General features: G+C 36.4%; 1 protein-coding gene across 3 annotated transcripts in view; it reads left to right on the top strand.

The window, feature by feature from the left end:
* The window catches only part of GLRB (glycine receptor beta), a 126,981-nt gene that overhangs the window by 87,116 nt on the left and 12,696 nt on the right, over positions 1-27,169 (top strand). For all 3 annotated transcript variants that reach the window (XM_051819910.2, XM_070047177.1, XM_051819912.2), the window contains 5 exons: positions 91-320; positions 425-507; positions 2,470-2,610; positions 7,552-7,704; positions 12,659-12,951. In XM_051819910.2, the coding sequence (XP_051675870.1) occupies positions 91-320; positions 425-507; positions 2,470-2,610; positions 7,552-7,704; positions 12,659-12,951 (900 nt within the window). The remainder of the gene's footprint in view (positions 1-90; positions 321-424; positions 508-2,469; positions 2,611-7,551; positions 7,705-12,658; positions 12,952-27,169) is intronic.

Genomic DNA, 27,169 nt, shown 5'->3' with positions numbered 1-27,169 from the left:
GTGCTGCTAATCACTGAATCTGTTTTTATCTTGGTGTTGTTGTTAAAAATAGCAACAAACACACACAGGCACACATGTATTATTTTCCAGGACTACAGAGTTAACATCTTCCTGAGACAGAAGTGGAATGACCCCAGGCTGAAGCTCCCTAGTGACTTCAGGGGCTCAGATGCACTGACAGTGGATCCCACGATGTACAAGTGTTTGTGGAAACCTGATTTATTCTTTGCAAATGAGAAAAGTGCCAATTTTCACGATGTAACCCAGGAAAATATCCTCCTCTTTATTTTTCGGGATGGAGATGTCCTTGTCAGCATGAGGTATATTTATATGTTTAATGTTTATTCATTTATATTTTCCTTCTCCAATCACTGGATGACAGATATATTTAAATGATTTCTAAGACCATTGTTTTTACTTCCAGGTTATCTATTACTCTTTCATGCCCTTTGGACTTGACATTGTTTCCCATGGATACCCAGCGCTGCAAGATGCAGCTGGAGAGCTGTACGTAAATAAAACCACGTGATCTCATGTTCAGAACTTCTAGGCATTGCATGCCACTCGTGTCTTATGTAACAGTGGCCACACTAATGCTTTTGATTGCACATATTCAGAGGAATTTACATAGGAAGCATATAGTTATTCCTATATTATGTTAATTTTTATTAAGAAAGGCAAACCCTTTTTGTACTAGTCTGATTTCAAAGTAATTGCTGTTGGGTATGCTTCTAACTTGTTCCAGTCGCCATCCTCGTTTGAACTAGTAATACAGACGAAGTAAAGGAGAAAATGATGACCTAACTTAAATTACTTTCCAGATACTAAAGCCAGATTTCTATAGAAGCAGAAATATGGAACAAAAATATTCTGTAAAACCAACAAGGCATTCATTTCTTGGAATGTGTAGCAATTTTAAGAATCTTTAACAAAATTAGATTTTCTATATTTCTAGAATCATATGCTTTTTGGCTTGTAAAAGATGTACTAGATTATTAATTGAAGTCAGTTATTAATCTATAATGTATGCTGAATTGCTTTGATACTTATCCCTTAAAATAAAAGAACATATGCCTTTAAAAATAACCACTAACATAGGGATTTTTTGCGGGCATGCCTGGGTAGAATGGCCTATTTCTGCAGAGTAAAGAGGAGTAGTAACCTTATAACATCTCCTGCCTCTACTTTTTAGACTGAATACTTAAATTCATTTCATTGTTACTTGCTATTTTTTTAAAAAATGTGCTAAGATGGAAAATAAGTGTGAACAATATTTTTTTGTTTTCTAATTATAAAATGAGATTTTTGCACATGTAAGTGCATATATGTATATGTTTTATGCAGGATATATGTATATGTTTATGTGTGTGTGTGTGAGTATGCTTTGGGGTGCATCAAAAGGGAATTTTTTTTTTTGACAGGCAGAATGGACAGTGAGAGAGAGAGACAGAGAGAAAGGTCTTCCTTTGCCGTTGGTTCACCCTCCAATGGCTGCCGCGGCCGGCGCGCTGCGCTGATCCAATGGCAGGAGCCAGGTACTTATCCTGGTCTCCCATGGGGTGCAGGGCTCAAGCACATGAGCCATCCTCCACTGCACTCCCTGGCCACAGCAGAGAGCTGGTCAGGAAGAGGGGCAACCGGGACAGAATCCGGCGCCCCGACGGGACTAGAACCCGGTGTGCCGGTGCCGCCAGGTGGAGGATTAGCCTAGTGAGCTGGTGTGCCGGCCTCAAAAGGGAATTAAAAGATTCTATTTGGTTGCAAAACACTCTTGAAATCAATGTAGAGTTTATTTGTAATGTGTTTTCCATGAAATTTTGAAGACTTTCTGTATTTATACAAAATTCCAGCTGTGTATTACGTTTTAGTTCTGTTGCTGGATACAATAATATATTGCTTTAAAATGTGCAATTTAGAATTTGGTGATAGGCTACAGTGTAGAGCCCCCTTAGATTATACCCACATTGTCTATGACAAGCACATGTGCTTTAGGATTTGAACTGAAGTTGTGGTGATGTCCATTTGAGAGCTTGTTTTATTGATCCTCTGTGGTGATGCAACATTGATTTCTTCAAAAATTAGTTGTTTCACTAATTACATTTCTTAAAATAATTCCACATAAGAATTTGTATGATTGTAAATGCAAGGGTTCCAAAATCCTGCATCACTTGTTAATGTCATTGATGAGTTACAGCACACAAGGGTGAATTATTTACAGTCCATGATGCTCTAAGTGTTATTTGCAGCATGCTGATTATTTAACTTTTTCTTTAAGATGCTTATCTGTAACAGTTATGCTAATAGTGTTATTAGTGGCCATGGATTTTACCTCTTTACTTTCTTAACTACAGTGCCAAATGAGAAGGTTCTATTTTCTTACCCTAGCTATGTTTAGTATTTAGAAATAATAAGAAAACATAAATAATTGATTATATTCCACACTGATATTTTGTTTATTTTTGTTTATAGTTGGTTATACAACTGATGATTTGCGATTTATCTGGCAGTCAGGAGATCCTGTTCAGTTAGAAAAAATTGCCTTGCCTCAATTTGATATTAAGAAGGAAGACATTGAATATGGTAACTGTACGAAATACTATAAAGGCACTGGTAAGTAATATTTTCTCTTAAAATTAAACAAAACTAAGTCCTATTTGAAAGATTCATCTTAATGTTTATATACATTACAGGGAGACAGATGAGAAAAAAAGTTAATTATACATCGTTTATCTTCACATTTGTGTGTTTAAACCTTTTACAGAATAACATTCATCCACTTTTTTTTTTAACTATTGAATCCTAGATAGAAATGCTTATCTTTGTTTAATTCCAATAGTAAAAAGGTTTTCTACTTTTTAATTTTAGTAATGTGAACTTTCCCAGACTTTGAATGGTTTTCTTGGATGTTGTCAAGAGGTTCTTCTACTGGCTATATACAGTGTGATACTAAACACTTTGGATATCAACAGTGAAGTCTGTGTATATTCATCCATTGTCCTGGGCAGTTTTCACTTGGTAGTTGGCCCCCACTGTGAAGTCTGAAAAGCACTGACCTTTATGCTATGCAGGAAGCAGTGAGAGTGTGAAATAATTGGATGTCCATAACTCTTCTCTGTGCAGTCTTTTTGGCCTAGTTATGGAACAGTTACTATGAAAAGCACAGCAAATTAACCTCTTGCATTAAAGGATATCAAACTTTTGGATAAAATTACAGCGCTCACTGCTCAATATTATCATAATATGATTAGCATTAAACCTTGGAGTCTATATATGTTATCAAAGTTTCAAAATATTGAACACAATGTTATTTCACTTAGTATTATAAATAAAAAGATCATTGAATTTTGATTATTACATTGGTAATACTAGTCTGACTTGTAATTTATGGTCCAATTCTACTTACATATGGAGAAATAAATCATTAAAATGGTATCCAGGAACAGATATAATTAAAGTTTAAATTTATTGCAACATTTAAGTTGACTTGCAATAATAAAAGTGAATGGAGTACAACTCTGTAGAATTTCGAGAGATCAGATATTTGAGCCAGATGCTGCCATCATGACCTCACCAAGGGCAAAATATAATTTAAAACATTCCTTTTGATATCAAGATAAGCAATAAATGAATATTTGCATATAAACAGGCAACAATAGACATCTTGAGGATACAGTTAGGTTTCATTTGTTTCTGAATTTCAAATCCATTAGCAGTTATATTTATATATAAATAGTCTTGTCTCAAATGGAGCCTGTTGTGCTTTAAGACGAGAGGTGATAATCAAATACATTACTAAATAATTATCAAGTTTTATAAGAGTTCTCAAAACTTGATCATCAAAGCCATCAACAAAGCAGTCGTAACTACACAGATAGTTAGACTGAAAGGAATCTTACTGATGTTTCTGAGCCAGCTCCTTTGTTTGCCATGTAAAATAAGAGAGAGCAGGATGGCTGAATGATTCAGTAAATGTCACCATGGAAATTAGTGTCAGACAGAAGTGTAGGATTCCTTCTTCTACTTCTGCTTCAGATTAAGAAGACTATCATTTTTTTAGGAACCTTTGCAACTAATCTAGCAATAAAAAAATCTTGTAATCTAAGAAAAACCTTTTTGAGACAGTTTTATAGGAACATATACTTAGCAGATAGTTTTTTGAGTTCTACTAGTCTGTTTTAAACACTTATAGAAATTATATAATTGGATCTTCACAATTCCATGTGTTAAATACTTTAATTTCTCCATTTTACACATTGAGCTAATGATGAAATGACACTTTCTAAAAGATACACACTTATTAAATGATGCACTGGGATAATGAATCCGATATTGTTAAACTACCAGTGGAGTCTCCTATTATTCTTTGAAAATTTTTAAGTTTCATTTAAAGATGAAAACATAACTAACAGTTTATCTGCAATTTTATGTATTAATATTAAACTAAATAATGACATACGGGGCCAGTGTTGTGGCCACAGGGTAAAGCCGCCTCCTGTGACTTCAGCATTCCAGATGGGTGCTAGTTAGTGTCCCGGCTGCTCCACTCCTGATCCAGCTTCCTGCTAATGCCCTGGAAAAAGAAATGGAAGATTGCCTAAGTGTTAGGAACCCTGCCACGCACAGGAGGCCATCTGGGGAGTGAACCAGTGGATTGAAGATCTCCATCTCTCTCTCTCTCACTGTAACTCTGAATTTCAAATAAATAAACCTTTTTAAAAGATGTAACAACATTGGAAATCCTGAGGGTGCCCATTTTTTCACTTTAAACTCTACTTTGTACATTGTCAGTTTGGGGACTCAGCAGTCAATAGAAGAGAGGGACTTGATGCTTATGGAGGCACATTCAAAGGCGATAAACCAGTCAGGAAAGTAAATAGAATTCCATCTAGGACCTAGAAGGAAATCAGAAATCGTACCAGAATGTAGAGCATGTGAGGATTTAGTCAAGAGATGTAAATAAAGCTTTTGTGATATTTTTTGAGTTATCACAAATAAACCATCCAAATCTCATTAGCTACAGAAAATAGCAGCCAGAAAACCCCTTATAACTGACATACCTTTTTGGCACTTGCTATGTTTCAGGTACTTTATCAGCATTTACCTGATTCATCATATTAATATAAGTAAAACATATTTTAGGGTTTTGATCATTAGAAATATATTTAGGAAAACCAGACATTGAAAATATATGGAATGCTTAATGGTGTAGAATTGTGGGAAGGCATAAGAGAACAAGAAATATAAAAGGATGATGAGTATTTTCTTCAATTTATATGAGAATAATGACAGGTTTAACTTTAAAAATATGCCTTTCTATGATGGTAGAAATAACAAAGGTAGAGAAATATATCTGAAACAAGTATACAAAAATATTTAATTTAGAAGCCTGGGTGAATAATGAAATAAAACCTCACAGGAAATAGAAACTAAATTGAATTTGTTCACTGAACATTTATATCAATTAGTTGCCCACCTGCCCCTCATAAATGTAACAGTACTAAGAAAAGATCAAAAAAGATCAAGAAATGTTTCTCATAAAAGTTTATGGAGCAAATCACTGTAATATCCAAGCATGCATTTTGCTGCTGAATGCATCCACATCTCCTTTCACCTCCCTAGTGGGAACTTTCCTTAAAAGGGACGGAGCGGAGACTGGCCTCAAGATCCAGGACATAGGTCATTTAGGCTGCCATTTAAACGTGGTTGGGAGGCAGGCAGAATTTCATTTTAAAGTGCACTACTTTGCAGTAATTGGCATAATATGGAGAAGCACATGTGTGTCACTCTCCATTTCGTATGCACAGGGTGCATATAAAACCTACTTGAATAAGCGAGGCTCTCAACAAAGAGAGGTACTTCAGAACCACTTTTAAGGAAAACTGAAAGCCTTCTTAATTGCAGTAAGTGCACTTACAAAAACTTATAGTTTTGAAATAATGCACCTAATTTTGAGTTAGAAACATAGGTAACAAGCTAAGATGAATGGGGAGGAACAGAAAATGGGAAGCAATCCTTCATAGGTTTGTCTCATTTTTTTTAAAACAACTGTATATAATATTAAAATGTAGCCTAGTTTTAATGGAATTAAAATTAAAAATGAAATATTCTGTATTTGTTTTTGATATCATGTGGAAGCATGTGACATAATTAGAATTTACTTCACTTTACTAATCAACTATTTTATTACATAAAGCTCTGCCATCTTTCCAGTCTATCAGAGGCAGCAGTGATTATAATTCATATTGGAAAAAAGATAGATTTCTACTTTAATTATTTGTTAATAGGATTTAAATGGCCATTTTAAAGTTAAACATGTATTATAACCCAGTTATGTACAAGTGTTTCTCTAGGTATAATTAATGAGTAAGTGTACAGATTTTTCTAGCGTGTATATTCTTCCCAGTTAGGCAGTCTGCATATTTTGCATAAGTGTCAGGTGGTAAAAGATAGCACATCCTTTCCCCCATAATTGTTTCATTTATTCATTGGTTATTTATTCATTTCAAATTTTAAAAATAACTTTTTACAGTTTAAACTGAAAATAGGTTTTGGCATTCACTCATAATCTTGTCTCAACCAAAAAATGACATTCTATTCTAAATTAAGCAACATATGCATTTGATATTATATTTACATTCCTAATTGAAAGGTACAAAACACGTAAAAAATAATCTTGAACGTCTGGACACGTCTCTTTCACTTGAATGGAGTGCTTTTCTACCACTAGTTTTCGTTCTGAATGTGCTACGAGCTATTTTGAAAGCTGCCTAAAATTTGTGATTATTTTAGAGGACTAGTTGTTGTCATACCAGTTGCAGAATTATGTTGTAAAGCAGTGCCTGCATGTGTGTCAGGATGGAAAAGGTGGAAGTCCTTTAGGGAAAGGACCTGGGGAACAGTTGAGGGCCTAGAGTGGAAGAAGGGAAGGAATTGAGAGAAATATCAGATGTGTTCACATTGTAATCTTTTATGTATATAGGTTTGAAACAGTGATTTCTTATTTATGCTCATATTAACTTCCAGTACTTTCTTGCATTTTTAAGGTTTAACTTTGCACAGGACTTAGTGTAGGAAACTGCTACTTTTCTGTAAAATAAGTGGTGTATGTGACAGAAAAAATGCTTGACAATGTATGGTTCAGGAGCGTTTTTTTTTGTAGACCTGCCCTACTTTGATTTAGTGCTCATCCTATGGTTCCTTTAGATCCTTTCTTCTGACAGCCCCAATGGGTAAGGAAAAGTTTGACTCCATTGAAAATTCTGTGCATAGCCACTTAAAAGCCCCAGACAGTGGCATGGTGGAGCAGCAGGTGGGATATATTTCTCAGTGTCATGATGAAGTTGTGAAAAGTCGGGTGAAACAGGTTCTATAATGTCACCCTATTCACATCACATCAATTTTATATATAGCTGAAAGGAAAACGTTGTCTGTGGAGTCCGCTTTGTGGAATTGCCTCAAATAGAAGGGGCTTCTCTTGTGCGGTGCAGGATTGATGTTCGCAGTTGTGTGTGGGTGAGAACCTCATACCTTGCCTGGGTTTGTTTCTGAAAGGCTACTACACGTGTGTGGAAGTGATCTTCACCCTGAGGAGGCAGGTCGGGTTCTACATGATGGGCGTCTACGCCCCCACCTTGCTGATTGTGGTCCTCTCCTGGCTGTCCTTCTGGATCAACCCGGATGCCAGTGCTGCCAGAGTGCCCCTGGGTAAGGAGTCCCGTGCTTCTCTCTGGTGTCAGGAAAATATAAATCTTCACACCACTAAGCATAGACTCACCTGCTTTGAAGCAATGAGTTTTGGAATCAACCTATTTCATTTCAGTTTTAGGCTGCCTTCAAAACTTGTTATCAAACTAGATTTTTTTTCAATGTTTATGTGCCCTATAATTAAGCTAGGTTTTTCCTTTTGTGTTTTTGGAGTATTTTAAGCAGTTAATCTATTCTACCTTTTTCTGTGTTAAGATAATGATTAGTAAGTAACTGTCACAGATAACTAGTCTTAAACCCAAAGTTCTAGAGTCAAAAACAAATAGCTATGTCTCCTAGAAATAGCATATACTACTCCATCTTCTTATTACTCTTAGAGAGTGGTGAAATAGTTTATCCTTTGAAGAATGACTTGGAGGCTGTGTTGTGGTATAGTGAGTAAAGCCGCCATCTTTAACACTAGCATCCAGTACGGGTAGAAGTTCATGTCCCAACTGCTTCACTTCCAATCCAACTTCCTGCTAATGACCTAGGAAATGCAGTGGAAGATGACCTAAGTGTCTGGGCCCTGCACCCACCTGGGAGACTTGAAGAAGTTCCTGGCTCCTGGCTTCAGCCTGGCCCAGCCCCAGTCATTGTGGCCACTTGGGTTGTGAAGCAGCAGATAGAAGATCTCTCTCTATGTCTCTCCTTCTCTCTCTGTAACTCCAATATTCAAATAAATAAATCTTTTTCAAATAAAAATAAATTTAAAAATGACCTCACATCATTGTCCAGAAAATTATTCTGTGCAATGTCATCAGATGTGCTTGGACAAAGACCTATTTTCTCTTCCTTGAGTGCCCAAGCCCTCTAATTTGTTGTTTTTAATGCTCTGAGATACAAAACACAATAAGCCAGTCCTTTGAAAATTATGTCTCAGGAAATAAGCAAGACTACTTTCTATGTATGTTCTGTCTGGCTTCTATGGATAGAATGATTACCACTTTGTTTGATCAAGGTCTGGTGTTCCTGTGAAACATCTCAGGATAGATCCTAGTGTTAGGGTGTTAACCACTGACATGATTATTGAATCCTGAATCTTGTGGACTAGAGCTTTGCAAGATCAACATGACCCTTGGGCCATTCTCTTAATTTAGTGAGTTACTCTTTAGTAAGGAGTTGACTCATAATCAAGTGAAGACAGAGGAACTGCAAGCTAAGAAAAACCAAGGCCTGTTAATTGTATGTGAAAGCCATTAGGAAGGATATGGGCTTCGTTTCAAAAGGAGTTTTCTCTGTTAATGCCAATTCACTGCGTAGCTTCTGCTGTAAGGGCTCTCAGCTGTCACTTAACATCCAGGGGACCTGTTGTATGAGGGCCTAAATGGTTAATAACTTAAAGTCAGTCTCTAGATTCAAACCTGGGTTTGAATTCCAGGCCTTTGCTTACTGATTGTGACAATCCTAACCTCTTCAAACACTTCTACTGATGATGAAAATACTCAAAGGGATAGTGGAAGGATTGAGAAAATGACTGTAAAGCCCATGTTACACATTGCAGATTTGTTAGTATGCCACTTTTATATATTGGTGAAAAGTTTGCAAGGCACTTTCACATATAGTATTTTGAGTCATCCAGCAAGTAAAAAAATACACAAAAAATGTGTATTGACCATACGGTAGTCACAAGTCATTAAGAGAGCAATGTAGTTAGCTTCCATGAGTTTGTATTCTCCTTGGAAGAAACAAACACCCAAGAATGTACTGTGTAACATACAATATGCTGATATAGAGATAGTGAGTTTGGGGGCAGCTCCCTGCTTGTCTGAGAAGATCTCAATGAGAGAAGTGATATTAGATAAAGAATTGGAGGAGGTGAAGAAAGGAGTCATAGGGCTGTGAAGAGCGAGAGCCTGGATAGTGATCATCAAGGGCAGCATCCTAAGACAGGATCATGGCTGCGGGACACTGAGTAGGCCAGAATGGCTGGAGTAAATTGAAGTAGAAGGCGGGTAGTAAAAGATGGGTCGGAAAGATAACAGTGATGAGGACTGAGCCACGTGGCACCTTGTAAGGCATTCTCATGGTTTGGCTTTTGTTCAGAGTAAAAGATAAAGGCACTGAAAGCTTTTGAGCATGATCTGAACTGAAATTAGCATCAGATCTCACTTTATTAAGAAGAAATGGACATGGGGCAGAGGTGGAAGTAAGACCAGCAGTTATGAGGTTATTGCAATAATTCAGGTAAATAATCACATAGCCAGAGGTAGTTGTGCAGGTGCTGGTAAATAGTAGGAGATGGATAGCAGCAATAAAAGATATTTGTAAATGTGTTACACATGGGATTTAAGGAAATAGAATCAAAGGTGAACTTGAGGGTTTTTTTTTTTGGCTGAAAAACTATAAATATGAAATTGACATTAACTGGGAGAAGGAAAGCTGCAATTAAGGTGAGTTTGACCAGGAGTTTTGTTTTAGATATGTTGAATTTGAGATGTCTGTTAGGTAGGGGAATGAGAGACCTCATTGGGTATACAGGTTTGGGACTTTCAAGCCCCCAAGGCAAGAGTCAGAATTTAAGATTCATCACAATGTAGACAACCTTCAGAATAACGAAACAGAATGAAATCACAGAATGAGTGAAGGTAGAGGAGAAGTCTGCTTCTGAGAGGGGCGGAGGCAAGGAGAAACAACCAGGGTGGTGTGAATTCCTAGATGTAGAGATAATGTTTCAAGATGGTATCGTGATCAACCCACTGCTCAGTGGTCAAGTATGTTCAGGACTAATGATTGCCATTGGATTAAGCAAGCTGGGAAAGTCACTGGTGTTCTTGACAACTACAGTTTCCATGAGGTAAAGAAAAGAGGAAAATCTGACAGGAATGGCTTCAAGAGAGAAGACAAGGTGAGAAAGTAGAGATACTCAGAATGAACAGCCCACTGGATATGATTAGCTGTTAAAAGAGAAAGTGTGGAGGAGCAGTGAGGATGGGAACGGAACTTGAGAGGATATTTGTTTCTGTCATTTAAGATAGATAAAATTATAGCATGTTTATCTTGAATGGAAAATGGCTAGTAGTTAAAAAAAAAGATTAGAAATGGAAAATGCAACAGCAGTGTCCTTGATTTTAAGTTTACTAGAATGCAGTACATTCTAGGTCATTGACAGGTATGAAATGCTATGGAAACACAGAAAAAAGTATTGGTACAGTCTATACCAAGGAATTAATTAAGCAGACATTATTTCTGGTTGATAGGTTGATGCATAACATTTGGCAAAGCATATAAAAGTTGACTTGGAAAATGGTTTGCCAAATTAATGGTTATGGGTATAATTAACTATAGCTTAGGGCAATAACTGATAAGATTTTGGATTTTCATGTGACATCCCACTTCCAGTTTAGAAACTACTATATTAACCAATATTAAGTTGGAAAGTAGAGCATTATTGATTAGTTCATAGTTTTCCTCAGGTATTATTATACAATATTATACAATTACAATTACAATAACAATAAATTGATGTTTATAAAGTCATTATACATGTAATATTATTTCTTCCTGAAGAAATCATTGTATTTTGCTGGGAGATTTCCTTCCTAGTAGAGAGAATATCTCAGGCTCTTGAACACTTACAAGAACTTAATGCCTTTCAGAAGCTTCTCAAATCATATAATTGATAGAATAGGTTCTTTCAGTGTTTTCACTGACTACTGACACTAATATGGTGCTTACTGTTTCAAAGGAAGGGAAAAGAGAGCCAATTTTACCCTTAATTATTAGTGTAATACATGAATTCTCAGAGGCAGATCTAATGAGTGAAACACACAGAGCTATGTCAAATCTGTTCCCCTCTTGACATCTGTTGACATCAGATGAGATTCTTTCTGACTCAGTGTGCTATTAGCAGCGAGTGCCACCAAGTCATGCTTCATAGTCCCCTCTCCTGAAAAGATGACGGAAGGAGAGAGAAAGAAAGAGGTAGAGGGAGAGGAGATAACAAATGGGACAAGAGCGAGACCACTTGTTCCAATTCTTTGTAATTTGATAGGCACTTTAATATATGAGTATATAGTATTAGTTTTCCACATATAGTAAATATTACATGTGGCAGAATTTTTCTGATTTCATAGAAAAGTTGCAATCATTTATCTTCTCTTAAATATTCAGGAATGTTCTGTATCTTATCTTCTCAATTAGATTTTTAAAATTGTGAATCTTATCAGAAATTGTTTCATAAGTTGTTTTCCTATTCTGATATAGTTATTCTTGGGTTTAAATTCAGAATCCAAGTGAAGGCAGTCTAAAACAATGCTGAAAATGAAATTATCTGGTCTAATTAGAGACCTCTGTGGCTTCCTTAGAGTTATTTAGATTGTTTTATGTTTATATCAGATTCAAATTATGTTTTTACACTTTGGTTTAAATTTCTGTTTGAGGTGGGCCAGTTCGACTCGTGGCTTCTCCACTTCTGATCCAACTCCCTGCTAATGTACCTGAAAAAGCAGTGGAGGATGGCCCAGGTGCTTGGGCCCTGACACCCATGTGAGAGATCTGGAAGAAGCTCCTTATTCCTGGCTTTGGCTTGGCCCAGCACTGGCCATTGCTGCCATTTGGAGAGTGAACCAGCAGATGGAATATTCTCTCTCTCTATCTCTCTTTTCTCTCTCTCTCTCTCACCCTCTCCCTCTCTCCCTCTGTGTGTGTGTCTGTTTGTAATTATTTCAAATAAATAAATCTTTAAAATTGTGCTTGATTTTTAAAAAGTGTTTTCCAACATCCTCAATAGTAGCAAATAACCCTCACATAAAATAAGTGTACCTATTATTTTTCTCATCTTTTAGCTGTGGATCTAGTGAATTGTTCATGGTCCATTGAAAATTGCTGGAGAGGGAATTAGTCAAATAGTAATGATGGCAGGTGGTTTTGCAGGAATAAAAAGCAACATGAATTATTATTTCTGTCTCTCTAGGTATCTTCTCAGTGCTCAGCTTGGCCTCTGAGTGCACAACCCTTGCAGCTGAGCTTCCCAAAGTGTCCTACGTGAAAGCTCTTGACGTTTGGCTCATTGCTTGTCTTCTCTTTGGGTTTGCTTCTCTGGTGGAGTACGCCGTTGTCCAGGTGATGTTGAACAACCCCAAAAGAGTTGAAGCAGAAAAAGCCAGAATTGCTAAGGCTGAGCAAGCTGATGGAAAAGGTGGAAATGCAGCTAAAAAGAATACTGTGAATGGCACGGGGACTCCTGTTCATATCAGCACATTGCAGGTAAGAATGAAATTATCCAGTGAAGCCATTTCCCCCATCTCCTTTAGAGATAATTTTCTGTGTGTGTAATTGTTGGATAGAATTGCATTCAGCTGTGTTTCCTGTCACAGAAGAAAAGGAACTGAGCACAGCATACTTTTTGCAAAATGTACTTTTCCAAGGACAATCAAAACACTTAGGTCAAATACTGGTTGTGAACAAGTGCCTTATTTATTGAGAATTTTCAGCTGAAATTAAAGATACAATTCTGTGTTGATGGTGACCTTTATATGTGTGAATCTGGTCAGAATAGAGAACTCCCTGTTGCTTCAGTTTTGATAAGCTTTGATGCAAGGGCAGTGGGCTATTGGGCATGCCTGACCTTTTGCCAACACTGAAGCTTGGGGGAGACTTTATTCTTGATTAAAGAGTTCCCAACAGCTTACAAAACTTTATATAGAAAGTGTCAGTCAGGCTACTTATTTGTTGGATGTCTGCCCCACAAAAAACTATGTCCATAGTTAGCCATGTGTCCTGCTCACCAGGGACTGGCTATAGAAGAAGAGTTTCATGGCTTAACCTTGTCTTGTAACCTGATCATTGATCTAAGAATAGTGAGCAATGCCTCTAGAGTCAGGTAATGGAAAATGCCATAGCAAAAAAACCAAACAACAACAACAACAAAAAACACAAAACAACAACAACAACAAAAACACTTTGTGGGTTCAGTTTAGCTGTCAGCTTACCCCAGAGAGCCTCTAATTGATGTCCTGTGATTGGGAAGAGCAGTCATACAGAAAACTTCTCCATTGAGCTAACAATGATGAGTTGACAACAGATGAATAGGTCCATACCATCAACAGTCTTGCAAGTCGTGGCTGTTTGGCTGTTTGGCTGTTTGTCTTCATTATGTACTACATTGCTCTGTAGTTTTTTGACTACTCTCTTTACTTATAATGCTAACAAGCATTCCACAAACACATTTTGAAAAGGAAAAAATGAACTCTTCTTATATGGTGCTGCCTGTTTGGACTCTTTTTTCTGAAGTTATTACTTTCATTTTCTGAGACTAAAACAAAGACTCTCTGCAAATCTTAGTTTGTGGGAGGCTTCTCCTGGCTTTATAACCATTTCATGGTCTAAGAGTCTTCATGAACACTGAGGATAGTTTTCACTAACAGAAAACTACCATGGCCTTAAATAAGTTACAAATCTTTTTCATTCCTTTTCCACCCAACATGTCTATATCATATTTGAAGTAAGCTTATTATAGTCAACAAATAGTTGGCTTACAGATTTTAACCTAGTCAACCATTCTTTTTTATTTTGCTTTCACTGGTATACTTAGATGATTTATACTTAGTGTATTTATGGATATTTTATGGCTTCAGTCTATATTTTATTGTTTTCTATTTTTTGTTCGTTTTTCCTCTGCTATGTTTCTTACTTGAACAGTTTTTAGAATTCTGTGTTGAGCTTTCAGGGTTGTTTTAAGTCTATTTTTCTATATAACTTCTTTATGAGAAATATTCTTTATTAAGAAATTATGGTAAGCATATAGAAGTTACTGTCTACTATCATCATTTTACAAGTTTTTGTGTTATGTGTAACGACATTACTTCCCCTTACCTGCATCTGTTTATAATTGTCTTAACTTTTTCTTCTAAATGGATTTATAATCTTATTAACCAGTGTTACATTATAACACTAATTTTGCTTTACTATAAAACACAATTTATAAACTCAAGATTAGAAACAAAAGTTATTGTACATTTTTGGTTAATTTATCCTTTAGTTCATCCTGATTTACAAGACTATGTTTTTAATTGTTTTGTTTTTCCTTAAATACTTTCTTTCATTCATTATTTTGCTGTGATTAATTCTTTTAGCACCATTCATCTTAGAATGCTTTGATTTCTCCTTAGTTTCTGTAGTATATTTTCTCTATTATAGGATTGCAGGATGCCCATTTATTTAGCTCCTAACAAATATTGTAGCATTTCCTTGCAGCTTCCATGACATTCAACGAGAAGTAATCATTTAAATGCTTTATCCCATGTATGTAAAGGATCACTTGTCTCTATGTTTTCAAGTATATATTTTTTTATCTTTAGTACCAGTAGTTTAATTTGGATGTATCTTTGTATGGATTTCTTCAGCTTAATTTCATCTGGGATTTGTTCCGTTTATTGAAAACATATGTTTATTTCTCTGGTTAAATTAGGAAAATTTTTATGTATTATTTTCTTTGGGTACTTTCTCAGGCTTACTCTCTTTCTCCTCTTTCCAAATCTCCAGTATCACAAATGCTAGGTCAGATTTCCAGTCCTGTGTCCATGGGGTCAGTTCATTTATTAGACTATTTACTCTTGTTCAGATTGAATTATATCTTTTTTCCGTCTTCCAGGTTGCTAGTTCCTTATGCTTCCTCTCCATTTTCCTATCATGACCATTCATGAACTTTGTAGGTTGATTATTATATTTTTCAATTCTGAAATTTTCATTTACTCTGTCTTTACGTGTGTATGTATTTACTTCTGGCTGAGAGTTCATATTCCTTACTATTTTGTCATTTGTTCCAACCATGTTTGTAATTGCTCATTGAAGCAAATAATCCTAGATAGATGTTTTAATATCATCATCAGATTTATCAGATTCTCAAGTGTGTCTTTCTAATTCATTTGCCATCTTGGTGTTGACATCTGCTGATCATTTATTATTCAGTACAGTGTACCTCCAGTACTTTCATTGAGGGCTTTTCTGTTGACAGCTGGACATTTTCTGATGCTTTGAGAATCTGAATCTTGTTTCAGTCTCCTGGTTACCTACTTTCTCTCTGACCCTGTTCCACCGGGGGCAGGAAGGGTGTTGCCTCATTACTGCCAGGTGGAAGTACAAGTCCCAGTTCTCTCCTTAGTGAGGATGGGGCTCCTTATTACTACTGCTTAGAGTTGGGAGTCCCCATTTTCATGTAGTCTCCAGTGACAGAGCAGTTAGTGTGCTTTCATGACCCTTTGGTGATGCCGAAATTACTAAACTTCCATGATCTCTCCTTACCTAACCTTAGTGTGGAAGAGGAGGAGTACCTTATTAACTGCTGGATGGGTAGGCGGGCGGTGTGTCCTTGCTCTGTAAATGGTCTCCCCAGACACTACAGCAGGAAATGTTCGTCTGTGGAAATGCAAGTTTTGGCTGTCCATTTGGCTTGCTCTGACACCATTTAGTAGGGGTTTTGGGATACCACATTACAGCATCTTAAGGATGAATGCTATGGTTCCCCATCTGCCTTTGCCAGTACATTCAAGGGTGGGGCTATGGTTGTTACAGTGGAATTCGTCTGGATTAGAGAGGTTATCATATAAAAATATTTTCTGTGGTTGGGCTGCTACTCTCCTTGCTATTTGGCAATACATAGAAGGCTTTTCTTGGGCATGCATTGGCATTTCCAGTGGACAGGTTCCTCCATTAAAAATTTGGTATATATGAGAAGATGCAAAGATGGCAGAATAGGTAGGGAGCTTATTGCTCTAGGCTAGGGAAAAATAGTTTTAAAAAAATCTAGAAAGCACAAGTTTGGGGAAGAATTTGGCATAAAACTGCAGTGGAAATTGATGGATGGAAGAGGGATGCTGTAGACCTAAATGGAAGGTGTGGAAATGTAGCACGAACACAGACACAACACAGGACCCCAGCAGCCGAGAATCTAAGTGCCAGCTTTGCATAGTGAGGTGAGACTTCACTGCAGAAGTCTGAGCTACTGGCTATACAGCTGCTGGGAGAGCCTGGCATGAGTCTGGCCTGGAATCCTGTGGAGGACAGGGTACCTGCGAACATAAAGAAAAAAAGGGACATGTTTTTCTCTCCCTGTCCACTCAACAATGGATCCCTGTGAGAAAGGGTGAGTGCCATTTTGGACATATGTAACAGCTGTTCCAGCTTATATCCAAAGCCTAGCAATTGGCCAAGAGGAGACACCTGATTCTGGATGGGAGGATTGACAGGGGGCTGGTCACCCATGTAGGACTGTGAAGTTTCCCCAGCCTCCCAACAAATCATAGGCTCTGAGGTTCAACCTGCCTAGATCGAGCACCCACAGACAGGTTTCTCTGGAATTCACCTCTGTGAATGAGATAGACTGGCAATGTGGAGTGGATCCTCAATACGCTATGACTGTGGGATCCTTGTGTACTGGGACTGTGGGAACACTAGGGCTGTGAGGGTGGCTACAGGGTGTGGCTGAGTCTCCAGGCAGTCACTGTGGGCCACTCCACATGCTTCAGGCTCACTGATTTGCTGGGATGGGTCATTGCAGTGGGATCTGTGGTCATACTGAGGACTGCATGGATCAATTCTGTTTCTTGTGGCAGCACAGATAAATATTGCAGCCACTAGGGCTAGTGCCCAGATGTTAATCAGCATGAAAGAGAGGAGGTGAGGGTACGACTATGTGAACAGAGCTGATCAGACACTCCTTTCTGATAAAAAAAAAAAAAAGAGAGAGAGAAGAGAAGATCTACCACACCCAACTTGGGTGTAACCCTGGGTATTCCTTGCACCCTGCATCACTGAACAGAACTCCCTAGCCACACCTAGCACATGCCTCTGAGTATTCACTGGAAGAATACACACTCCATTAAGCCAGAGAGACATAGTCTTAAATCATCAGAGGAAAAAAAAAAAACAATAAGGATCTCCACAAATGCCTAAAAATAAATGTAGAAATTCAAGAAGCAAGAATAAGGAAGACAACCCCAAACGAACACAGCCACACTTCAGCATTAAAATGTGAAGATGAAGAGATCAATGAAATACTGGAAACAGAATTCAAAAGATGAATCATAGGATTACTCAGAAGCAATCAGAGGCAAATCCATGAATTAAAGAAATGCATACATGGCATGAATAAAAATAATTGAGAATTTAAAGAGAAATCAATATGAAATATTAGAAATGAAGAATTCAATAGATCAAATAAAAATGCAGTAGAAAAACTTAATAACAGACTTGGTGAGGCAGAAGAAAGAATATCCAAGCCAGAAGGCAAATCTCTGGAAATTTTACAGTCAGATCATAAAAGAAGAAATTAGGAAAATTAGAAAGTGTTTAAGATTTATGGGATACTATCAAATAACCTAACATATAGAGCTAAGGAGTTCATGAAGGCATGGAAAGAGAAGATTGATTAGAAGGCCTATTTAGTCAAGTAATTAGAGAAAACTTCCCCAATTTGGAGAAAGAAAAGGATGTCCAAGTATAGGAAGCACATGGAACTCCTAATAGACATGACTAGAAAAGATCTTCATGACACATTGTAGTCTAACTTTCAACAGTAAAACAAAGATTCAAAATGTGCACAGGAGAAATGCCAGATTACTTTCAGAGAATCTCCAGTTAGATTCACAGCTGACTTGTGCTCAGAACCCTACAGGCTAGGAGAGAATGGAAAGACATATAGTCCAAGACTTAAGAGAAAAAAAAAAAACTGTCAACCCATAAATCTGTACCCTGCAAAGTTCTCATTTATGAATGAAAGTGAAATAAAGACCTTCCATAATAAACAGAAATGAAAAGAATTTGTCAGCACTAGTCCAACCTTACAAAAGATCCTTAAGGATGTGCTACACACAAATATGAAAGACTGTCATCACTATGAAAGAATGTGATGGCAGGAAATCTTTCAATAAAGGTACAAAGAAAATCTAAAGTAAACAGTGGGAATATTTATGGAAAAGTGGAAGGTCCAAGTCATTACTTATCAGTAGTAACCTTGCATGTAAATGGCCTCAACTGGCCAGTTAAAAGATGCAGACTGGCTGATTGGATTAAAATGAGACCCATCTATTTGCTGCCTACAACAAACACATCTCACCAAAGAAGATATCTGCTGTGAAAGGGTGGATAAAGATATTCTGTGCTAATAAAAAACAATAAAGGGCAAGTGTAGCCATCCTAGTATCAGACAAAATAGACTGTAACACAAAAACTGTTAAAAGAGACAAAGAAGGGCACTATGCAATGATTAAGTGATAAATTCCACAGATGATGTGACTGTAATAAATGTGTATGTGCCCAATGCCAGTACACCAGACTATTTAACAAATGGACATAAAAGGAGACTTAGACCACAAAACTGTCATAATGGGAAACATCAACACCCCACTTTCATCTGTGGACAGATCAACTCAACAGATAATCCACAAAGAAGCAACAGAGCCAGGGAAATTATGCAAGAAAAATAAATCAAAGGGATACAAAAGAGAAGGAGGAAATCAAACTATCTCTATTTGCAGATGACATGATTCTATATATATAGTGATGATGATTCTATATATATATGTATATATATATATAGTGGATCAAAATATATATATAGTGGATCAAAATATATATATATATATATTTTATATATATATATATATATAGTGGATCAAAAAGACTCCACTAAGAGACTATTGGAAATCATAAAAGAGTTTGGAAAAATGACAGGATATAAAATTAACACAAAAAATGAATAGCCTTACACAGTGCCATGGCTGAAGAAGAACTTCTATGATCAATACCATTCACAATAGCTACAAAAAATTAAATACCTTGGAATCAACTTAATCAAGGACATCAAAGAAAATTATAAAACATTAAAAAAAGAAATAGAAGAAGAGATTAAAAATGCAAAAAATCTTCCATGTTCATGGAATGGAATAATCAATATCATAAAAATGTCCATACAGTTAACAAGTTCAATGTGATTCCAAACCAAATACCAAGGACATTCTTCTCAAATGAAGAAAAAAATGATGCTGAAATTCATATGGCATGAAAGAGACCCCAAATAGCTAAAGCAATCTTATACAACAAAGACAAAACCTGAGGCAACACAATTCCAGATTTCAAGACATACTCCAGGGCAATTATAATCAAAACAGCCTGGTACTAGCAAAAAAAAAAAAAAATAAGACATATAGACCAGTGGAACATAATGAAAACTTCAGAAATAAGTCCATGCATCTACAACTAGCCTATCTTTAACAAAGGAGCTAAAATCAATCCCTGGAATAAAGACATTCTCTTCAAACAATGGTGATGGGAAAACTGGATCTCTGTATGCAGAAGTATGAGCAAGATCCCTACCTTACATCTTAAACACACACACAAACACTCAAAAAAAACTACATAAATCTATGGCCTGATAATATCAGATTTTTAGAGAATATTGAGGGAAGCCTGCAAGACATTGGTATAGGTAAAGACTTCTTGGAAAAGACCCAAGAAGCACAGGTATTAAGCCATAATTGACAAATAAAATTACATCAAGATAAGACGTTTCTGCACTACAAAATAACACTGAGCAAAGTGAAGAGGAAATTGCCAGAATGGGAGAAAATATTTACAAACTATGCAATTGATAAAGTATTAATGTACAGATAATATAAAGACTCAAGAAAGTAAACAACAACAAAACGATCCACTAAAGAAATGGGCAAATGACTTGAACAGACATTTTTCAAAAGAGGAAATTCAAATGGCCAACACACACATGAAAAAATGCTCAGGATCACTAGCCATCAGGGACATGCAAATCAGAACCATAGTGAGGTTTCACCTCACCCCAGGTGGTATGGCTCTCAAACAGAAATCAACCAACAGCAAATGCTGCCAAGGATGTGGAGAAAAAGGTACCCCAATCCACCGTTGGTGGGAATGTAAACTTGTAAAACCATTATGGAAATCAGTATGGAGATATCTCAGAAATCTGAATATAGACCTACCATATGACCCAGTCATCTTACTTCTGGGAATTTACCCAAAAGAAATAAAATCAGCATATGAAAGAGTTATCTATAACCCTATGTTTATTTCAGGTCAATTCATGATAGCTAAGATATGGAATCAACCCAGAAGTCCATCAACTGAAGACTGGATAAAGAAATTATGTTATATGTACACCATGGAATAGTGCACAGCAGCAGCAGCAAAAAAAAAAATCCTGTCATTTGCAACAAAATTGATGCAACTGGATACCATTATACTTAGTGAAATAAGCCATTCCCAAAAGTACAAATACCATATGTCTTCCTTGATCTGTGGTATCTATTAGAGAACCTTAAAGTTAATCTATAGAAATTAAATTGGGCCAGCGCCGTGGCTCAATAGGCTAATCTTCTGCCTGTGGCGCTGGCATACCGGGTTCTAGTCCCAGTCGGGGCGTTGGATTCTGTCCTGGTTGCTCCTCTTCCAGTCCAGCTCTCTGCTGTGGCCAGGGAGTGCAGTGGAGGATGGCCCAAGTGCTTGGGCCCTGCACCTGCATGGGGGACCAGGAGAAGCTCCTGGCTCCTGGCTTTGGATCAGCGTGGTGTGCCGGCCGCAGCAGCCATTGGAGGGTGAACCAGCAGAAAAGGAAGACATTTCTCTCTGTCTCTCTCTCTCACTGTCCACTCTGCCTGTCAAAAAAAAAAAAAAAAAAAAAAAAAAAAAAAAAAAAAAAAAAAAAAAAGAAGTTAAATTGACATTTTGAGATAGATGTTTTTGTTTTTGAATAGCACTTGTCTCAACTGTTGAGGAATATTTTTTTCTTCATACTATTTGTTGAATGCTTTACATATTGTAGGGTTAACCTTATGAGTATAAAATTAATTGAAAATAGATCTTTGTAAAAAATAAGAATGGGCGTGGGAGAGGAAGGAGGAAGAATGTTGAGAATGCAGGAGGGAGGGAGGGTACTGTGGGAAGAATCACTTTGTTCCTAAATTTGTATATACAAAATGCATGGTTTGTATACCTTAAATAAAAGGTTTCTAAGTAAAAAAAAAAATGAGATATATGAGATGAAAAGGAGTCATAACAACTCACCTTGTCCCTCTGGTCCTGAGAACCCCAAAGGATCCGCCTTGGTCTTTGATAGTCTTCCTTTGTCACTGTTGCTGTCACTCAGTGTTACATCCAGGGTTTTCCATTTAACTTTGTGGAAGGAATAAGAAAATACTAAAAAAAATAAGAAAATATTCTATATTTCTGGAAAAAAGTCCTCCATGCTTTTCAAAACCCTCAGCATACTCGTTGAACTTAACCCTGCCTACCACACTCTAACAAATACACCTTTATCAGTGGGCTACCCTTTTATTACTATTACTACTGCTCTGTCTGCTGAGCCATTTCAGGCCTCCTCATCCTGCACTGGGAAAACACTCAGAAAGGTTGTGATTCCCTTTATCTTTATCTTTATCTTTATCTTTATCTTTATCTTTATCTTTATCTTTATCTTTACTTTATGTTTATCTTTACTTTACCTTTCCCTTTATCTTTACTTTAGTCTCTGTTACCAGCTACCTGAGAAACCAAATAGTACCTCAAGGAGCTAAGGGACATCAAGGGACACAAGGAACTATTATTGGAGACATAACCTTTGTAGGAAACTTTTCTTCTCCTTCTGGAACATGTATTTATTTCTATTCTTTTTGGTAAGATTTATTTGTTTTAAATTCATTTGAAATGCAGAGTTACAGAGAGAGAAGGAGAGAAGGAGCAAGAGCGAGATCTTCCATCCACCGATTCACCCCCCAAGTGCCTGCAATGGCCAGAGCTGGGCCAGGCTGACGCTGGGAGTCCTGAGCTTCTTCTGGGTCTCCCATGTGAGTGTAGGGGCTAAAGCACATGGGCCATCTTCCGTTAATTTTCCAGGCTCATTAGCAAGGAGTTGAATCAGAATTGGAACAGCTGGGTCTCCAAATGGCACCCATATGGGATGCTGGCACTGCAGGCAGTGGATTAACCTGCCACCCCACAACACTGGCCCCTATTATTTATTTATTTATGCCAAAAGTGGAAGGCAGAATACATGAGACCCTTACATGAAATGGCAGTGTTCAATACCTGGTTTTTTTGACTCTTGCTGTCTACTCCTCCATGGACAGCTCCATCTTTTTTATCACTTTCTCATATCCCACCCCACTAGTTCCCTCTAACTTGAACCCTGGGAAACAGATCTGGAGAGAGAAAGTAAAGTTTTCCAGAACAGGTGCTTGAATTCCAGTAATTTCACCATCAGCTTCATTCTCTAGTGTGTTATGGGGCCTCAGTAATTATACAACCTCTGTAGTAACAGAATACTATTTACTTTCAAGTGATTTTCGTATTTTAATTTGTTCCATCAAATTGAATGGAAAGAGACTAATTAGGACTAGCTTTTTAGGGCATTGTAGAGTATATACTTTTTTAAAGATTTATTTATTTATTTGAAAGTCAGGGTTAACACAGAGAGAGGAGAGGCAGAGAGTGAGTTTTTCCATTTATTGGTTCACTCCCCAATAGGCTGCAACATCTGGAGCTGTGCCGATCCGAAGCCAGGAGCCAGGAACTTCTTCCAGGTCTCCCACGCGGGTGCAGGGGCCCAAGGACTTGGGCCATCTTCTGTTTTCCCAAGCCATAGCAGAGAGATGGATCAGAAGTGGAGCAGCCAGGACTCGAACAGGCACCCACATGGGATGCCAGCACTCAGGCGGTGGCTTTACCCTCTGTGCCACAGCACTGGCTCTCACTGTAGAGTTTATTTATGAATACAGGATCAAGTGTAAGAGCACACAGGAAATATTTTACTCAAATGTATTATTTTAAATTTATCTTTCAAGTATTAAAAGAGAATGTGTATATGTTATTTATTTTTAAAGGTTTATTTGAAAGAGTTAGAGAGAGAGAGAGAAAGAGGGAAAGATTGGAGAGAGAGAAAGACATCTTCCATCTGATGGTTCACTCCCTCAGATAGCCAAGACTGAGCCAAGACAAAGCCAGGAGCCAAGAGCTTTGTCAAGGTCTCCCACACATGTAGCAGGGGCCCAAATACTTGGGCTATCTTAACGGTGCTTTTCCCAGACCATTAGCAGGGAGCTGAATTGGAATTAGAGCAGCTGGAACATGGACTGGCACCCATATGGGATGCCGGTGATACAGGCAGCAATTTTACCTGCTATGCCACAACACCAGCCCTAAGAATGTCTATATTTTAATTCTCGAAGTTTTTAACTTCTGGTAGAAAGACACACCTGAATACTGAAACCCCTATGATGTTTTTCTGAAAAGACCATAAAGACACTTTGAGAATTTAAAAGTTCACCAGAAAAAAATGCACTTTCCAAAATAAAATTGTATCGATGGTTTGTAATCCTGGGAAAGCCTTAAAATGATAATATGAATCTAAAACCAACTTAGCTTTAATATTCACATCAAAATTGTATCAAAATGTATAACTCATTATGTTCAAATATTGTTACATATTGACATATGAAAGAGAATATAAAAATGGAAAAATGTTAATTGGTATTTTCTTAATTCAGTGGTTTTACTGTGAAAAAATTAAGTATGGTTTTGGTTTCATAGTACATTTGTTCCGAAATATTTTACTTCTGAAACCACAAACTTTTGCCAAGTAACTTCAGTCAAGTGATACATCATTTATTTTAGTCAAAATAATAATAGTAATTAACAGAAGCATAATAAAAGTAGAATTCTAGAATATATTTAAAAGTGACTTTTAAAACAATATTGTGCTTGTTATAGAAAAGAATGAGGAAATAGCTTAAGAAGATAAATGATTATTTAGTCCTTAATATGAGGTTTTTATAATTTGTGTCTTACATATAAAATGTAATCCTACATAATTTATAGTTATATAGGTTTTTTTCCTAATGGCTGTACTTTCTCAGCCACAGCTATATTTTGTTTCTAATTTGTGTTTTTACTCATATTTCTTTTATTCAAGAGAAACAATTGAAGAACACTGTTGCTAACATCATCCTGTATCCAATATTTACTATGTGCCATACATAAGGGTTTTATGAATAAAAGACAAAATAAAGTATTCATGCCCCCCAAGTATTGAATAAATTAAAAGGCAAGATTGCTGTTCATGCATGAATGAGATAGTCATTTCTTTATGGTAATGTTTTTAAAAATAAGTATGAATTTAAATTTGGCACACTATATATGAATTATTCTCTCTGAACATATTTTTATCCCTTATAGAGGATACCTGTGTCACTGAAATCATGCCCAAGTCAATAGTCAACAAATATTTGATAATATGATTTTCTTTTAAATATGTATGGATTTAAACTTCAAAAAGGCACAAAAAGAAAATCTTAGAGACTAAAGTTTAAAGCATTAGAAGATGTTGTGTGTCTCAGGTTTTATTCTTGGCAGTTTCATTATCATACTGCCTCATTTTTATTACCAGAAACCTGCAAAGTTGACAGCTTGTATGATGAAAGTAAAGGGGGTACATATTCACAATAAGGGAAAGTGAAAAATTATCCATGGTGGGTTACTATTGCCCAATTTCCATGTAAGAATGAGTATTTTGTAGAATTATTATCTTATGTATAAGCACTACATTCCATCTTTTTAATGTGATTTTATAGCTATATAAAATAATATTCATATTAGGAACTTTTTAACTTCCATGTATATAGTTGATGTACCAAAAGGCATAGATGCTATTAACTAAGCAAGGAAGTTTTATTTGTGAAAATTTCTGATGAGTGGGACCAGAACAAGCCGGCCAAGTCATTAATGAGTCATGAGCTATTTAAGAAACCCTGAGGCCTCAGCTCTGGAGAAACCTAATCTTATTCTGCAGGCAATGTGTGTGTCATTAGTATCACGTCTATGGATTCTCCTCCAGAACACACACACACACACACATACACACATAGTTCTGTTCATTTTAAATAGAATAATCTTCAAATACATCTGAGGGAGAGATGTTAATAAATTAGATGGCTAAAAATGTAATTCACCAATTTAAAACCTTTGGGTGTGCATTTTATACTACTGCTTTAACATTGAAAAGTTATTCTTACTGACATGTTTACTATATTTACCTAATCTGATTAAATAAAGCATTATATATTTATATTTTGAATTAACTATACAGATAAAATCCAAAATTTTATGACCAAATCAAACAGTGTGCCTATATTAATAAAATGGCATATCAAATTTACAGTTCTGGTGACTTACATTATAATATATAAATTTGGCCTCTTGTTTAGTTATTTACAGATACTGAAACCACTCCTACTGCCACATTAAAAATATGTCTAATAGTAAAAGAATTTTTATAATAAATATATTTGGTATTATTAATTGCACCGTAGTGAAGGAATATTTCTACTCGAAGTGTCCTATTTTAAGGGATTTATAAAATTTCATTGTAAAGATAAAGCTCTCAGACTTTGATACTGAGAATTTCTACAACCATTTTTAGCATTTGGGAGCACTAAGGAAGATATTTTATAGCTGTGTGGATGCCTTTGTTACATTCCAATGATTGAAAGCGGCAGCTGTTTAAGAAGTCAAATGTTTTTAGTCCATAATGTGGAATAGTATTTGTACCTTTGTTTTTGATTAAAATATTTGAAGATTTTAATAGCATGATTACACCCCATGTGCAGTTGATACACATCCAGGTCATACTGTGTGTGCATGAAGAGTACATGGGTTATCCAGCATATTTACTTTAAAAAGATGTAAACTATTAAAATATTAGCATCTCAAAAAATAGTAAAAATAAATAAGAAGTCATGCTTCCTAAGACTGTAGGCCGAAGTAAGCCCAATCCTTTGTTTTGGTAATTGGATTCTTTTTTTTTTTATGTCTGTTAAACTTTTTTTTAAATTTTATTTAAGCTATACAAGTTTAATATATTTCATGTATACAGATTTAGGAACATGATGGAATTCCCCCCTCTACCCTCCCTCCCCTTCACCCTCCAACCCCTCCTGCCCCTCCCTCTCAGATTCCCACTCTTAACGTATGCCATGATCTATTTTCAGTATACTTAATGATCATATAGTTAACCCTGTTTTAAATAATGGAGCTCAACAAGTAGTATGAAGGAAAAGGAAAACAAAACAACAAAACTGAACAAAACACTGTTCCTCTATGAAACAGACTAGGGCTATATAAACAATCATCAAATCTCAAGATGTCTGTTTCAGACCAATACGTTACATTTCAGGTATTCTATTAGTTACATCTGATCAGGGAAGCATATGATATCTGTCTTTCTGGGTTTGGCTTATTTCACTAAGTATAATGGATTCCAGTTGTGGCCATCTTGTTGTGAAAGACAAGATTTCATTTTTTTTATTTTTACAGCTGAGTAGTACTCCAAAGTGTGTGTGTACCATAATTTCTTTATCCATTTAACAGTTGATGGACATATGGGTTGATTCCATATCTTTGCTAT

The sequence above is a fragment of the Oryctolagus cuniculus genome, chromosome 8 (genome assembly GCF_964237555.1).
Source record: "Oryctolagus cuniculus chromosome 8, mOryCun1.1, whole genome shotgun sequence".
Lineage (NCBI taxonomy): Eukaryota > Metazoa > Chordata > Mammalia > Lagomorpha > Leporidae > Oryctolagus > Oryctolagus cuniculus.
This window is presented reverse-complemented; position numbering and strand designations above follow the sequence as displayed.